At 42.2% G+C, this 15947-nt stretch overlaps 1 protein-coding gene across 9 annotated transcripts in view; it reads left to right on the top strand.

The window, feature by feature from the left end:
* The first annotated feature begins 446 nt into the window (after window positions 1–446).
* MTHFS (methenyltetrahydrofolate synthetase) overlaps window positions 447–15947 on the top strand; it is a 51470-nt gene continuing 35969 nt past the window's right edge. The window contains exons 1-2 of one of the 9 annotated variants that reach the window (XM_017886853.1): window positions 447–572; window positions 9300–9561. In XM_017886853.1, the coding sequence (XP_017742342.1) occupies window positions 9354–9561 (208 nt within the window). In that variant the 5' untranslated portion in view covers window positions 447–572; window positions 9300–9353. Of the gene's footprint in view, window positions 573–1609; window positions 1822–1904; window positions 2183–2242; window positions 2871–2903; window positions 3609–8156; window positions 8178–9299; window positions 9562–15947 lie in introns of those variants that run through there. The other 8 variants (XM_017886848.1, XM_017886856.1, XM_017886847.1 and 5 more) reach the window with 8 other exon arrangements.

The raw sequence follows: 15947 nt of genomic DNA on the forward strand, positions 1-15947 counted from the left end.
CTCTGTCGCCCAGGCTGGAGTGCAGTGGCCTGATCTCAGCTCACTGCAAGCTCCGCCTCCCGGGTTTACGCCATTCTCCTGCCTCAGCCTCCCGAGTAGCTGGGACTACAGGCGCCCGCCACCTCGCCCGGCTAGTTTTTTTTTTGTATTTTTTTTTTTAGTAGAGACGGGGTTTCACCGTGTTAGCCTGGATGGTCTCGATCTCCTGACCTCGTGATCCGCCCGTCTCGGCCTCCCAAAGTGCTGGGATTACATGCTTGAGCCACCGCGCCCGGCATTCTGCAGACTCCAGGTGTGCCCATTACCCAAAAGTCCTCCGTGTCACTAGGCTAGACTGCAGACTAGACTGAGAAGCAAGACTCAAGCTAGAAGCAGACTCAGGTCGCCTTCCCTTTTCCCTCCTTCCTTCCTTCTTTCCCATGCTGTCTGCAGTTTCCAGTGCCCCTGGCTGCTTAAGAGTTTCCACTGATGCCTCCTCCCAGCCTTCTCTCTCTGGCTTGCCATTTGGGGTTGATGGATATGGCAACCTGATATGCAGGATACTCTGCGATATTCTGAACAAAGAAAATTAGGTAAGTGATTCAACGTGGAGCTAGTGTTAATTTTTTTTTTTTGGTAAAAATGAACAGATTAGAAAATTATGTAGTTTGTTAGACCTCGTGTTCTAATTTTTAGGTCAGCAAATCCGATTGCAATATGTATACGCTATACCTGCCTGGCCTTCCCTTCTTCTTACAACACAATCCCCCTGGGACTTGCATTACCTTTCCCTGGAAGCTGTTGATAGATTCCATAAAGAAGCCAGATCTCCCCTCTCAAGCCACGTGCATTCTCGCCGGGCACTTTTATGCTTTACTTAGGAGGTGTGATTCTTAACGGTGGGGATTAGGACGCTGGGGCGGTCAGTAGGGAAGCAGTTTTGGAAGATGCAGCTCTGGTTTTAGGAAGTCACATCTGAGAGGCAACCATCTATGCAATCTGAGGCGCCTGTCTACCGGGAGCAGTTCAAGACTTCACAGTTTCTTTTACCTCTTCCTGCAAGTGCCTCACCCACCCCCCAAACTGCTTTCAGTTTTAATTCATTTTTGTGTTTTAATCAGAGCTGAGTGGTGGGAATGAACAGTCACTGATGGTTATAACAGGAAGTACCTATATGGGCACTATTACCTGGAATACATTCACACTAGAATCCACAAAATTTGGCTTTTACACTACAGTTACTGCTTTAACAATGTTCCCGACTATGTATCATCTATTTAATCACGTAAGGACATTTCCATCAACCACTGTGGTCTCTTAAGATTATAATGGAGCTGAAAAATTCCTAATACCTACTGATGTGGTAGCCAACCAACACATTACCTTTTCTGTTTAGATGCACAAGTATCATGGTGCTACAATTGCCTACAGTATTTGGTACAAAATACGCTGTACAGGTGTGTAGCATAGGTGTGTAGTAACTTTGTAACTACACTCTTTATGTTTGCACCAGAAGGAAATCGGGGCATCTGTCAGACATATCCCTGTAGTTAAGCGACTCGTGACGATTTCGCTACTTGTCCTGCCTTGCCCTTCTTTTCTGGCCCCTGAAGTCCCAGTACTTAACAGTACAAGAGATGCCAGGCACCGTGGGTACTGCCGGCCGTCTTTACCATCCCCGCCAGTGGCGCTGCCGCCTCCGCGGTCCGGGTGAGGGCTCGGGCTGGGGGAGGTCAGGCGGCCGGGCAGCGACGGCGCCTCGCCACAGCTCCCGGGAACCGGGGAGGGCGGGCCGGACTACCGGGGCCGCACGAGGGCTGGGTCCCAATGGCCGGAGGCGAGGTAAGCGCGCGGCGCGCCGAGGGCCCGCGTCCCGGAAGCGGGGTGGGGGCGCTTCCCCGAGTCCCGACCCGCCCCTAGGCCGCGGATCCACCTGGGAGCGGCCAGGGGCGGAGACCGAACCCGAGGGCGCCGAGGGTGGGATTGGATTGGGCTTGGGCGTGAGATGGCGGCGGCAGCGGTGAGCAGCGCCAAGCGGTCCCTCCGAGGAGAGCTGAAGCAGCGTCTGCGGGCGATGAGCGCAGAGGAGAGGCTACGCCAGTCCCGCGTACTGACCCAGAAGGTGCGAGACCGCCTGTAGCTGAAGCCGCGGCGGACAGACTCTCTGAAGGCCTGGCGGCCAGCGATTGCTGATCCGCGCATGGTCAGTGCAGGCGCAGGGCTAGGCCCTCCCGGCACGCGCACGTTTCCCCTCCAGGCGCGCGCACGTTTCCCCTCCCGGCGTCCGCACGGCCCTTCCTGGCGCGCGCACGTCCCCTCGTCGTTGCCTGGCTGTTCTTCGCACTGTGGCGGAGAGAGGGCCCGGTAGTGAAAGTTGTGAGGCTAAAGAGCGAGAGGACAGCAGGGGCTGACAGATTTATCTCTGGAAGGGGAGTTCGTTTGCATGGGTGGCACCTTTGGTGCTCGAAAACTCCTCCGTGGGGATGACGGTACTGTGGTGAGAGCAGGGTGAGAACAGAAAGTTGTGGTAGAGGAGATGGGTGAACTCTTGAGTGCCCAGGTTCCTTCAGTGAGTCCTAAAGTTAATGAGCTATGAGTCAGACTCCAGTTACATTAGTGAAATGGCCAGAGAAAGATGCAGGTGCTTCAGATAAGGGAACACCAAAAAAAGTGTGGAGATGCCAGAGGTCAGAACTCAGATGTTGACTGCACTTCACCAAGCATATGGAGGGCTAAGGCTGTGTCTCAGTAGCTCCAGGGCCTACGCTTTTCCTGTCTCAGAGTTGGTCAACATTAAATGCTTTTTCTTGAGTGAATGAAAGGAAGACGTGGCTGTCATACCCAGGCTTCCCAAGAACATAGGAAACAGAAGAGAGAAATGAGAGGAATAAGTGAGTCCCTGTTTGTTGGTTAGCAGACCTCTGTTTTATTACTTTCACCGACTGCACTGTTTTTAGTCTGTCTATGTAATGCCAGTTTTCTTATCAATAAAATGGGAGTCATATCCTGTCTTGAAGGCATGTTCTAAAGAGTTTTGGGGACTCATTTTTGTTAGACAGCAGAGGAAGAAAAATTTAATGTCCCCTGAATAAGTACGTATGTGTAATTCTGTTGTAAGTCAAATTGATGATCTGTCTTCCCAGCATCATGCCTCAGAGACACCAGTGGATATTTGGAGACTTGATGTTCCTTGGAATTAGTTATACCATCAGGCTTTCTTAATTATGCCTCACTATTCTATTATCCGTTATTTGCTCAAATTCAAGGTGCCAATGGGTTAAAGCAGTAACTCAAATATACTTATTTCACCCCTCTCTTCATCTATGTAGGTGTGCATGAGGGAATCTATACAGATGTTAATTCGGTCGTTCAAACAATTATTTTAGCTATTATGAGGAAGCATTGCTGGGTGTTTTAGTATATGTAAAGGATATAGACTCTTGTCCTTACTAGTTGTTTAAAATTTAGCTAATTCATTCACATATGTTGAACACCTAAGTAGTGCACACTTGGCTATGTGCTGGGTTGTGGACATGAAAAAGATGATTGTTGCTCTGAAGGAGCAGATAGCCTCAAAGAGGAAACAGACGTGAATAAAGAATTGCATTGAAGCCAGATATATGATAAAGGTAAACACCAATATTGTGGAAATGTAGCCTTGGGGAGGGGGAATTGGAAAGCTTTCTATTGCAAAATGTTGAGATGAATTTTGGAGAACAAGATGAATTTTTTCAGGTGAAGGGAAAGATGGGATAGGGGAGTGTGAGTAGGGATATTTAGGCAAGAGATGACAGGATACAGTTTAGCATGGGCGTTGGAACTACACAGATCTGGGTTTAATCTGGCGCCACTGTCTATTAACTGTATATCCTTGGACAGGTCTCATAATCTCTCAGAACCCTTGGTTCCTTGTCTATAAAATGGATAATATCACTCTTGTAGGTCGATTGTGAGAGTTAAAGAAGTGTGTAAAGGGATGTATTCAGTGCTTTACCTATTTTTTGATATGTCCTTTAGGAAGAGTATACTGGCAGCATTTGGATAATGGGTTGAGGAATGAAGAAAGAAAAAATAATATGGAGACCAGTAAGGGGCTGTTGTGCCAATTCAACTGAAAGATGAAAAAGATGCAAACCAGGGCATGGGCAATGGAGATGGGGGGAAAGGAGGCAAATGGGAGACTGTTAAGTGAGAAACAGCAGTACTTGGCAACTGGAAGAGGTTAGAGAATACTGGAAGGGGAGCAAGAGTCACCTATGATTCCAAAATTTAGAGCTGGGTATAATGGTGTTTAACCTTGGGCATAAAGAATGTAGGAAGTGGAACAAATTTTGGAGGAGCGTGGGGGAAATAAAGATGAATTCAGTTTCTAATCTTTTATGTTGTCTTTGTCCATAGAAGATTAGAATTCATAAACTGTGGATGGGAATAGTGGCTACATAGATACAGCACTGACAGCAATAGAATGACAATTGAGAGCTGGCATTAAAGGAGGAGAGAGAAAAATTAAAAAGCAGACCCATGACCCTCAGTAATAAATACATTTTACTCTGTACAAATATACACATACAAGGAACATTTTACAGCTCTTACCACATACAATGAAATGTAATATTTTCTTTTTTTTTTCGAGACAGAGTCTTGCTCTGTCGCCCAGGCTGGAGTGCGGTGGCATGATCTCAGCTCACTGCAACTTCCGCCACCCACGTTCAAGCGATTCTCCTGCCTCAGCCTCCCAAGTAGCTGGGATTACAGGCACGTGCCACCATGCCCAGCTAATTTTTCTATTTTTAGTAGAGATGGGGTTTCACCATGTTGGCCAGGGTGGTCTCGAACTCGACCTCGTGATCTTCCCGCTTCTGGCTCTCAAAGTGCTGGGATTACAGGCGTGAGCCCCTGTGCCTGACTCGAACTTTAATATTTGCTATTCTATTTCATTTAAAAATTATAGCCTGCTATTGATTTCATGACTAACCAATGGATCATCTCTGGAAACATCAGTGTACTGTGTAGTGTTTTGCCATAGTGAATACTCAATAAAGGTGTTAAATGATGTCTTTCATTTAGAAAAGCATATTATTCTTATTGTCACTGTACCTTTTTATAACTTAGAAATTTATCAGAGAAGTAATTTAAATGGTGAAGAAATTCAGCTTTATGTCGTATCTTGATTCCCTAACTAATTAAGATGAGGAAATTAGTGCCCCTTTACTCACTATGTTTTCTACTCCTTCTGTCAGTTTCTGACATTTATATTGTTATGTTGTCAAGTTTTGTAATTTTTCATTTTTTGAGACAGAGTCTTACTCTGTCACCCAGGCTGGAGTACAGTGGCGCAATCTCGCCTCACTGCAACCTCTGCCTCTCGGGTTCAAGGAGTTCTGTGCCTCAGCCTCCCGAGTAGCTGGGATTACAGACGCCCACCACCACGCCCGGCTAATTTTTATATTTTTGGTAGAGACAGGGTTTCACCATCTTGGCCAGGCTGATGTTGAACTCCTGACCTCATCATCCACCCGCCTCAGCCTCCCAAAGTGCTAGGATTACAGGCATGAGCCGCCACACCCAGCCAGGTTTTGTAATATTTAAACTTTGTTCTGTAACTATAATGAGTCTACTCAGCAGTATTTGTGACCGATTTCCAAACTTGAGATTTCAGTAAACAGTGTTTACAGTAAACAGTATTTACAAAAATATGTAAAGCACTGAATACATACCTTGTATTTTTTTTTTCTTTTTTTTAGATGGAGTCTCGCTCTGTCGCCAGGCTAGAGTGCAGTGGCACAATCTTGGCTCACTGCAACCTCTGCCTCCCGGGTTCAAGTGATTCTCTTGGCTCAGCCTCCCGAGTAGCTGGGACTACAGGCATGCACCACTACGCCCAGCTAATTTTTGTATTTTTAGTAGAGACAGGGTTTCACCATGTTGGCCAGGATGGTCTCAACCTCTTGACCTCGTGATCCGCCCACCTTGGCCTCCCAAAGTGCCAGGATTACAGGTGTGAGCCACCGCGCCCAGCTGTATTTTTGTTCTATAGATGGTATTCATCATAGAACCAAGTTGTATGATTGAATATGTAAGAAAAGACATAACTTTATGTCACTAGATATGTGTAACTAGGAAGTTAATGTTTCAAGTGTTAGTACCAAAGCTTTTCTCTTTTCCTCCATAATTGCTCAAAATCATTCTCTGTTTTACTTTGTTCCCATTTGGAGCATATTTCTAATTTAGTTCTGTATTTTTCCAGGAGCTTCTGATTGCCTTTATTTTCTTTTTTTGACAAATCAAAATATCTGTTTGTCTTATCAATATATTCTTTTCATCGTCTGTTAAAATAAATCCACTCTCTTTTTGAAAACACTCCAGCCCCTTGCTTCTTCTGGTCTGGTTGCCTCTGGCCCATTGCACTGCCATTGCCCTGGGGTTCCTCCTTACTCCACTTCTGAGTTAGGACCACTTTTTGAGTCTAGTATCTTTTTCTCTCTTGGATTCTTTTCATCTTATTAGAGTATATCTTCAGATAATTTTTTTTGAGAAAGTATCTATGAGGGTGGTAAACTTTTAAATATACTTTAGGAAATGTTTTACCCTCATACTAGATTGATAGTTTGAATTTCAAATTTAAAATTATTTTCTTTGTTCTGCTCAGTACCCATGGCCCCCATTCAATATGGAGACTCGTGTTTTACTTTTTTTTTTTTTTTTTGAGATGGAGTTTTGCTCTTGTTGCCCAGGCTTGAGTGTTACGGCGTGATCTTGGCTCAATTTCTGCCTCCTGGGTTCAAGGGATTCTTCTGCCTCAGCCTTTCAAGTATCTGGGACTACAGGCATGCGCCATGACGCCTGGCTAATTTTGTATTTTTAATAGAGATGGGGTTTTACCATGTTGGTCAGGCTGGCCTCGAACTCCCGACCTCAGATGATCTACCCGCCTTCGCCTCTGCCTCCAAAAGTGCTGGGATTACAGGTGTGAGCCAAGTGTATCTTCTTTGATTATTTCTTTTTCCTTTGTGCCTTTTTGGAACTCTTGTTAATCAGATAATAAAAATCATAGATTGATCTTCTGTATTTCTTAACATTTTTTTCATTTTTCCTATTTTTGTCTTTTCCCCTACTCCAAGGCTGTCTCCTAAGTTGTTTTAATTTTGCTAATCACAATTTTAGTTTCCATTGATTATTTCATGATTCCCTGATTGCTTCCTCCCCTAGCAGTCTATTGTTATTTTAGAAATGGAATTATCTTCTTGAGTTTGTCTGAGAAAACTAATTAGAATTTCAAAAAATTATCTGTCCTGTTTGTCCATTTTTTCTCCCCTTCTTGTTTTACTTTTCCATCCTTCTATTTTGTATTTTGACTTTTCAAAATGTTTGATGATCCTTTATTGTCTGTACATATTTGTGAATGAAGGTGTCTTAGCTAATGGGGATTTCCTCTGCCTTTTATAGTTGTTTTGGGATTTCAAGGGAGGAATGGATTCTGCCTGACTTGCACCCTTATTCTCTGAGTGTTGTGATCTGCTGCTGTTTTGTCAGCAAAATACTGTCCCATCCACTCTTTGTCTTACAGAAATTAGGTCTCTGTTCCCTTGTTCTCAGTACTCTAATGGATTTTCTTTTTTGTGCTTCTTTACCGTCACATTAATGGTATTTGAGGAAGGAAGATAAATATGTATGCACAGTCTCACACTGAACGTTAACTGATGTTTATTACTACTTATTCAACTCTCGATCTTCTATATTCTGCTGTAAAGAGAGCAAAAAGGATACTTAACTTTCTCATATAGTAGTTGGATGCCCAAAGCCCCAGGCCTGCCCAGGTCTAGGTTTCACATTTCCTTTCTTTGCCCATTTCAGGCCTCAAAACAATTTTGTAAATTTTCAGAATGTGAGAGTTAACTTTCTTTCTTAGACTGGTTTGATGTGCTCTATCTACTTGATTTCTGTGTTTCCTTTTTTATTAGTAATAACTTGACTTTCTATTCCTGTATCTTTTTGCTAGTCATATTTATAAGCTACTTCTATGGCTTACAATTATATAATAATAACAAAAGTATTAAAAAGTCTGATAAAGAATAAGAAAAGTATTCTTTTCTTTTTAGTTTGGCAAACAGGGAAGAACAGAAAAGGAAGGGAAAAAAAAGAGAGCTGGCCAGGCGCAGTGGCTCACACCTGTAATCCCAGCACTTTGGGAGGTCCAGGTGGGTGGATCAGTTGAGCTCAGGAGTTTGAGACCAGCCTGAGCAACATGGTGAAACCCTGTCTCCACAAAAAAATACGAAAAATCAGCTGGACATAGTGGTTGCACCTGTGGTCCCAGCTACTCTGGAGGCTGAGGCAGGAGGATTGCCTGAGCCTAAGAGGCAGAGGTTGCAGATTGTGCCACTGCACTCCAGCCTGGGGAACGGAGGGAGACCATGTCTATATATATATATATTAAAAAAAAAAAAAAAAAAAAGGAAAAGGGAGAGTGAAGGACTAACTTCTGAGTCTGGATAAGTTCCTGAGATTGTTGACATTTCTATGATGAGCAAAACTCAGTTCCCTTCTCCTGCCTGATGGATGATTCAATTGAAAATGATTTCTTTCGTCAGGATCTGCTCTCACCCCATAATTGTGAATATTTTGATATTCATTTGAACAGGTGAATTTTAGGAAATGGGATGGGGATGGCAGAGCTAAGAGAGAATTATAAGGCATGTTCTCTGCCTCAGAGAGCTCAGTTCGTGGACCAGTTAGAGATACCACATTTAGGGCACATGAAACAATTAGTGATCCACTCATGACAATACATTATTGTTATATATTAACTCTAAATGTAGTAAGGGTTCGGCAGAAGTTAGGAAAAGTTAGGGCTTGTGTTGGACTTTAAATGGGTAGAATTTGGGAGGAGAGAGAAGCCTGACAATCCAAGGAGTGGAGAAGCTTGTGGGAGCCAAGATTCAGAGATAAAGTAAAGCAGACTCTAGGGAAAGCATGTGAAATGACTGAAGACTACTAAAATGGGTAGGTGGGGATCAAGCCTGGAATTCTCTAGATAAACAGCTTGTCTCCACAGTGACCTTTTAATGGGTTTTCACACCTACCAGAGTGGGTGTACCAGGAAGGGATAAAAGGAGCAGGTAAGTGCTGGGTCCCAAACTAAAAGTCAGGCTTCAGGATGCAACACTGTCTGACCCACTATATCACTCTGCCCCGCCCACCTTTTTTTTCTTTTTAATATTTAAAGAAATTGGAGAAGGCTGAGAGAGAAAGGAAGAACTGTTAAGGGGAGTTACTAAATATAGTCTTGGAAAATATAATTGCCATAATTTCCCATTTAGGTGATTGCCCACAGTGAGTATCAAAAGTCTGAAAGAATTTCCATCTTTCTGAGCATGCAAGATGAAATTGAGACAGAAGAGATTATCAAGGACATTTTCCAACGAGGCAAAGTCTGCTTTATCCCTCGGTATCAGTTCCAGAGCAATCACATGGATATGGTGAGACTAGAATCACCAGAGGAAATTTCCTTACTTCCCAGAACATCCTGGAATATCCCTCAGCCTGGTGAGGGTGATGTTCGGGAGGAGGCCTTGTCCACAGGTGAGTATTATGGTGTTAGGATGTTGTTAGGTTATGACCAGTTGTTAGATCTCAGATTCACCTGTTATGTGTGGGTCAGTGGGAGTTGCTTTTCCTGTAGGGATTAATTTGTATTTTGCCTACGTTCCAAGACACCTGTATTACTTGGTTTAGGATGTGATGCCTTTTGAAAACTGTGAAGTGTAAACGAATAATATTGTTGACTTCTCACATATTGTTGCCCTACCTTGTGGGCTGAATTATGTATTTTTCCTGGATCATTATTTCCTGTGGTTTCAGTTATGGCCTGCTTGCTAATGAGCATATTATTATTAATGCTAATTAGCACTTATATCTCCAGTTCAGACCTGAAAACTACTTTCTGTACATCTCTACTTGGATGTCACATATACATCTCAAACATGAGATGTTCCAGACTGAGTCATGGTCCCCTCAGTGTCGACTACCTACCATGTGTTTATCTCAGTACATGGCACCACCAGCTACCCAGCTGGCCATGCCAGAAATCTCCAGGTCATCCTTGACTCCCCTCTTTCTCTCGTGCCCCACATGTGGTCTATTGCTAAGTCCTGATGATTTTACCTATTGCATATTTAGTGAATCTGTCCATTTCTCTCTAACCCACTGCTACTACCTGCAGTCTAAGCTGACATCTCCTCCTGCCTGCATTCCTGGAAAGGCCTTTTAACTGTTCTTTCTCTCCATGTCTTGCATCTTCTCCTTCCTCTTTATTGGTTATTTAAAAGTAATTGAAACAAGATTTTGAAAACACAAATCTGCCACTTCTCTCCCCTCCTTAAAGTCTTTCTGTGACTTACTGTTGCCCTTAGGTTGAAGTAAACACTACTTAATGAGGTTCTTCCTGATCTTGGCCCTGCTATCTTTCTATTTTCACATCTTTCTACTCCCCACTTCATAGTCTGAGTTCCAGCCACTCTGAGTATCTCTGTTTCCCAACTCCACTTTGCCTTCTCTACTACTGGGTCTTAATACATGCTGTTTTCTGGCCAACAGCTGCTTGGGAAGTTTTATCATTATGAAACAGGTAAGGAGCTGAAAGCAAAATAAGCTAAGGGTATTATTTTTTAGTATAATGCCTGAAACCCATCTTAGAGATGTATATTTTTGACTGAGACTTAAATGGTTGCAAAGAAGCCCCAGCACAACTTTATGCAGTCTTTACTCAGTTTCTGCCCCTTCTAATACAATGCCATTGCCTATAAAGTCAGTATGATGGAGTGGGAGGGGAGAGGGTCAAGGACTCATAACAGTAGAGGGATTATGTACTTTGCCAGTTTAATTTTCCCTGTATTGTCCAGTCTTGGGCTTTGCTAGATGTTTAGGCACCAAAAATATATTCAGATCTACCTCCTTCATGTCCTGCATCAATAGGCCAGATGAATGTCAACATTTTAAAACTCTTTCATATTTTCAAGGGGAAAGCTTGCAAGCATTTCAAGGCAATGAGATAATACGGGAATACAGAATATTTGGAGAACAGTCTAGGGTTATAGATAAGAAAAGATGGGAAATTATAACTACTGACTTTGCTCAAACTTAATGTAGCTACTCCAGATTTGCAGGCTTAATAGTGGAACCTAGGATACTGTCCCAATTCCAATTGACTCTGTTAACAGCTCCTTCAATGCTTGCATCATCTCTAATTGAAATTTTATTTGGTTTCCTCCAGTAACCAATTCCTCTAGAGGCAGCTCATTCCTTTTAGAACAGCTCTGCTCCTTCTAGAACATCTTCCTTGGGTTGAGCTAAAGTATGTCACTTTGAACTCCTGTGCATTTGTTCTAGTTCTATTCAAGTACAGAGGTGAAAAGAGTAAGGAAGCAGCATTATTTTTCCTTTTAACTTATTTGCATTTCCTGATTAGGATAATCTCAATCCAAATAAGTAAGTCAATCATTAATGTATGATTTTTTTTTTTTTTTTAAGACAGAGTTTTGCTCTGTCACCCAGGCTGGAGTGCAATGGTGCGATCTCAGCTCACTGCAACTTCCGCCTCCTGGGTTCAAGCGATTCTCCTGCCTCAGCGTCCCAAGTAGCTAGGATTATAGGCATGTGCCACCATGGCCAGCTAATTTTGTATTTTTAATAGAGATGGGGTTTCACCATGTTGGTCAGGCTGATCTCGAACTCCTGACCTTAGATGATCCACCTGCCTCGGCCTCCCAAAGTGCTGGGATTACAGGCGTGAGCCACCACGCTCAGCCTGTGTATGGTTTTTAGCACATCGTTTGGCACATAGGAGCTTTCGAATAAATGGTAATATATTAATTTTAAGCAAGGAAGTCAGAATTATTCATTGTAAGATAAACTCGTTACTAGCCAAGTAGTTAATATTTTGGTAATTTTCAGCAGATATTTTCACACATCTACTTTGTGTCAGATACTATTTTAGGTCTGGAAAGATAAGGCCCTGATTTGAAGGGACTCACACTATAGCTGATGAGACAGAAAATGAACATAAGCAGTATATCCTAACCTGTAGTATTTGTCAAATATAAGTGTCAAATGAAAAGATACTGAATATTAAAAACAGAAATTTAGAATATGGTTCTGAATAGAAAAAAGTCCACCAAAAATACCCCACAACTGGTTGTTCATTTTTTTATTTCTCCTTTATAGCATTTATTCATGCTGTATTTGTAGTAACAGTGACCTTTTTCCCCCATGCATTTTTCTTTGCAGATACTTGCAATCTGGGTTGCAGAGGGATAGAGGATTATACCCACAGTTTCTCGAAACTACAGTCTGGGGTCAAAGCTTGCTGCTGTTGTTTATAGAAATGTTTGAGTAGGCAGCCTCGGCTGTTTGTTGTCTCCTAACATCACCCTCTGTAATGTGGATGTCTACTTGCATCAGCAACTTAAAATGTGGCAACTTCAGTGCTTAAGCATAAATCTAGCTTTACAATGTTTGGGACAAGCTGATCAGAGCTCAGACTGTCCTTGGTGTAGCTTTCGTTGTCTGTTTATCTTTCTTGTTTGCTCACATTATCAGAGCTTAGAAAAGAGTGAGCTTTTGTGTCCTCAGTTGCAATGATAAGTTCCTAAGCAAAAATTTCCCATGGGCTATTCTTGTATTATATATGTAGCAAAAGAAATAGATTGCTAAATGAAATAGAGGGTCGGATTCTTTCCCAAGTTTATCTTTAAGGTAAGGGCTACTTGGGCGATTAGATTAGGGCAGGAATTTTTCCAATACAAGTATATAGTCTGATTCAACCTGGCTTAAGCTAAAATGAGATTTTATTGGCCCAGAGACTGAAAAGTTCACAGAAGAGCTGGCTGGGTCAGTGGCATTAGGATCCAGTCTATCTCTGCCTTTTGGCTTTGCTTCCATCTATGTCAGTTTCATTTACTGGTGCCACATGGTGGCCCATAGCAGCTCTAGGTTCCATGGCATCCTTACTGTTAGCAATAAAGAACAAGTTTGTTTTCTAACAGTCTGATAAAGTCCTGGTCCTAACTCTTCTTGACCCAAATGGGCATCTTGAAATTAATCACTATGGCCAGAGATATGGAATTGGCTGACTGGCTTAGGCCTGGGTCTTACGTGCCTGTCCCTGACCCATTCTTTGTGACCAGGAACAAAAGAAGTGCCAATTGACTTAGACTAGGTCATATGCCCAGCTCGGCAGCCCTACCCAAACCACTGAGCTGAGAGTAGGGTGAGAGTGTTTGTTGTGTTTCCAGAACAAGGGGGAATGGATACTGGAGAGTCAAAACTAAACTCACCTCTGCTATCAATCATTTCTGAAATTCTGCAGAGTATAATAGGCTCTTTGCAGTCATAGCTTTGCCAGTGCTGATTTTTAACTTATGATCCTCTTGGAGGCTTTTTGGGAATTAATATCTATGTGTAGGTACCTGAGCCATAACTTAATGATCATAATGAAGACTTTCTAGTCCTCAAATAAAACATTTTAAAGTAATCGAGTGAGGCATCATCAAGGACAGAGTCTTTGAACTACCCTTCTAGGTTGTTCATGATCAATACTTTTGGGAGGGTTATGATTGGTTCACTATAAGTAGCTCACATTGACTTCATTTCTTTCTTTGTTAGGATTGCATGGCATCTGCAAGAATATAATAAAAAATAGTGGGTATGGATTTCATCAAGGCATATTTGATGGAGTCATGATACCCTTGGGATGCTGGAGAAATTTGTATTGGCTCATAATACTTTATTCAGAAAAGATGTGTAGAGCACTGCTCTGTGGGAGGTGTGATGGGGACATAGCAGGGAACAGCATGGACTTGGTTCCCAGTGTTGTGGAGTTAACTAGCCTGTTCTCACAGAAGCAGATTTGTGCTGGCATGTCACAGGGCTCTCTTCTTTTTGCTCTCCTGTTCAACTTTTTGTTGAACTTTTAGCTTTTTTCAGCTTTCGTTGAACACTTAGATGTCTCACTGTTCCTTATTTTCAGCATGTTGAAATTCATTCTTACTCTTTTTGTGTTTTTCATATTTCTGTTAGCAGCCCCTTTGTAGACATGGAATTATCCTTGCCTCCTTCCCACCATCCAGTTATTACCAGATTTTTCTTTATAATGTTTTTGTCACTTGTCTTTCTCTAATTCCAGTTTTGGGAGAATTCTTTGTCTACAATTTTCATTCTTTGTATCTGTTCCATTGGAGTAAACTTTAAATTGGTTTCCTGGCCATATTAACTTTTCCAAAGGACCTTTCTGTATGGGTCATCTACCCTATTCAGGCCTTCTCTGTATGCTGAATAGATCTGTGTACCTGAGCAAACAATGATTCCTGCTGGTTGTTGCCAAAAGAAGGGACATTGGATGAAATCCAAACATTGAGGCCACTTTCTGGGCCTTACCTGCCTTTCTGCCTTAATACTTGTGCCTCCTTGGTACAGTTCCTTATTTCAGCCAAAGTGGTCTGCTGGAAGACAGTATTTCCTAGTAATGGAAAATATGGATTTGAGAATCAGACCAACCTGGATTTGGATTCTAGTTTTGCTTCTTTCTAATTGTGTTACCTTGGGAAGATCACTTAACTTCTCAGAGTTTCAGTCTTCTTACCTGTAAGTGGATTCAGACCTACCTTGCATATCTGTTATGGAGCTTAAATGAGATAATGTCTGAATAGTGTTTGACACATAGTAGGTGCTCAGTAAAAATGCCCTTGTTGCTGCTGTGGCTGCTGTTGTTTTTGCTGATGTTGAGTGGTCAAGCATAGGGTAATGTTGTGTGCTTTACTGTGAAAGTGATTTTGTTTATACCATTTTCCAGGCTAGAATATATTATATGTTTCTTCAGGATAGTCTCTTCTAGTCTGGTGCTTAAGATCACTAGCTTTGGAGTCAGACTGATCTGAGTTTGAATCTGGCCTTTACCACTTGGGCAGAATTACTTAACATCTCAAAGTCCAAATTTCCCATCTGAAAATTGGAGATAATTACAGTACTGACTAACTGTGTTGTTGAGAAGATAAAGTAAGATGATATATATAAAGTGCCTAGTATAGTTTGCCATGTAGTCAGAGATCGATACATGGTAGTTATTAACATTAAGCAGAAATTATTTTCCCCAAACCTTCCCTGGCTGCCTACAATGTACTAGTCTCTTTCTTCCTTAATTCTTATGTACGTGGCACTTTACATATATTACCATGTTTTATTAATTCTTTTTGGAAGTGTTTGCCTTTTCTTTGCTGATAGACTTAGACTCTTTAGGAGCAGAAACCTTCTTCTAAATCATTTGTATCCCTGGTACATAGTCATGTGGTTTATGTGGTAGACTTTCAGTAAAGGTTTCTTGAGGTGAAGCTAACAGTTTTGAATTCAAAGAATGCCTGTGTAAATGAATAGATGATCAACACTTTATAGCTATAAAAGAAAAGCTGGATTTAAAAAACTATATGCATGTACACAGGGACACATTAAAAAGTATATCAGAGTCAGTTGTTTTATAAGGTGCTGTAACTTGTTGTTTTTAGAGACAAGGTCTCACTCTGTCACCCAGACTGGAGCTCAGGAGTGTAATCATAGCTCACTGTAACCTTGAACTCCTGAGCTCAAGTGATCCTCCAACCTCAGCCTCCTGAGTAGCTGGGACTACACATGCACACTACCATGCCTGACTAACTAATTTTTAAATTTTTTGTAGAGACAGGTCTACTCTGTTGCCCAGGCTGATCTCGAACTCCTGGCCTCAAGCAATCCTCCTGCCTTGGCCTCCCAGAGTGCTGGGATTATAGGTGTGAGCCACGGCACCCAACCAACATTTTTTATATTTGTGAGTAAAGAGTTAACATCAGTCCTGGACTAAGCTGGACCTGCCTGGGGGAATATCCTTGAAACTTATCTTCTCTCAGCACTAGTTTTTGGGAAGTCATAGAGTTGTGATAACG

Source organism: Rhinopithecus bieti, unplaced genomic scaffold (genome assembly GCF_001698545.2).
Source record: "Rhinopithecus bieti isolate Rb0 unplaced genomic scaffold, ASM169854v2 scaffold_15087, whole genome shotgun sequence".
Taxonomy (NCBI): Eukaryota; Metazoa; Chordata; class Mammalia; order Primates; family Cercopithecidae; genus Rhinopithecus; species Rhinopithecus bieti.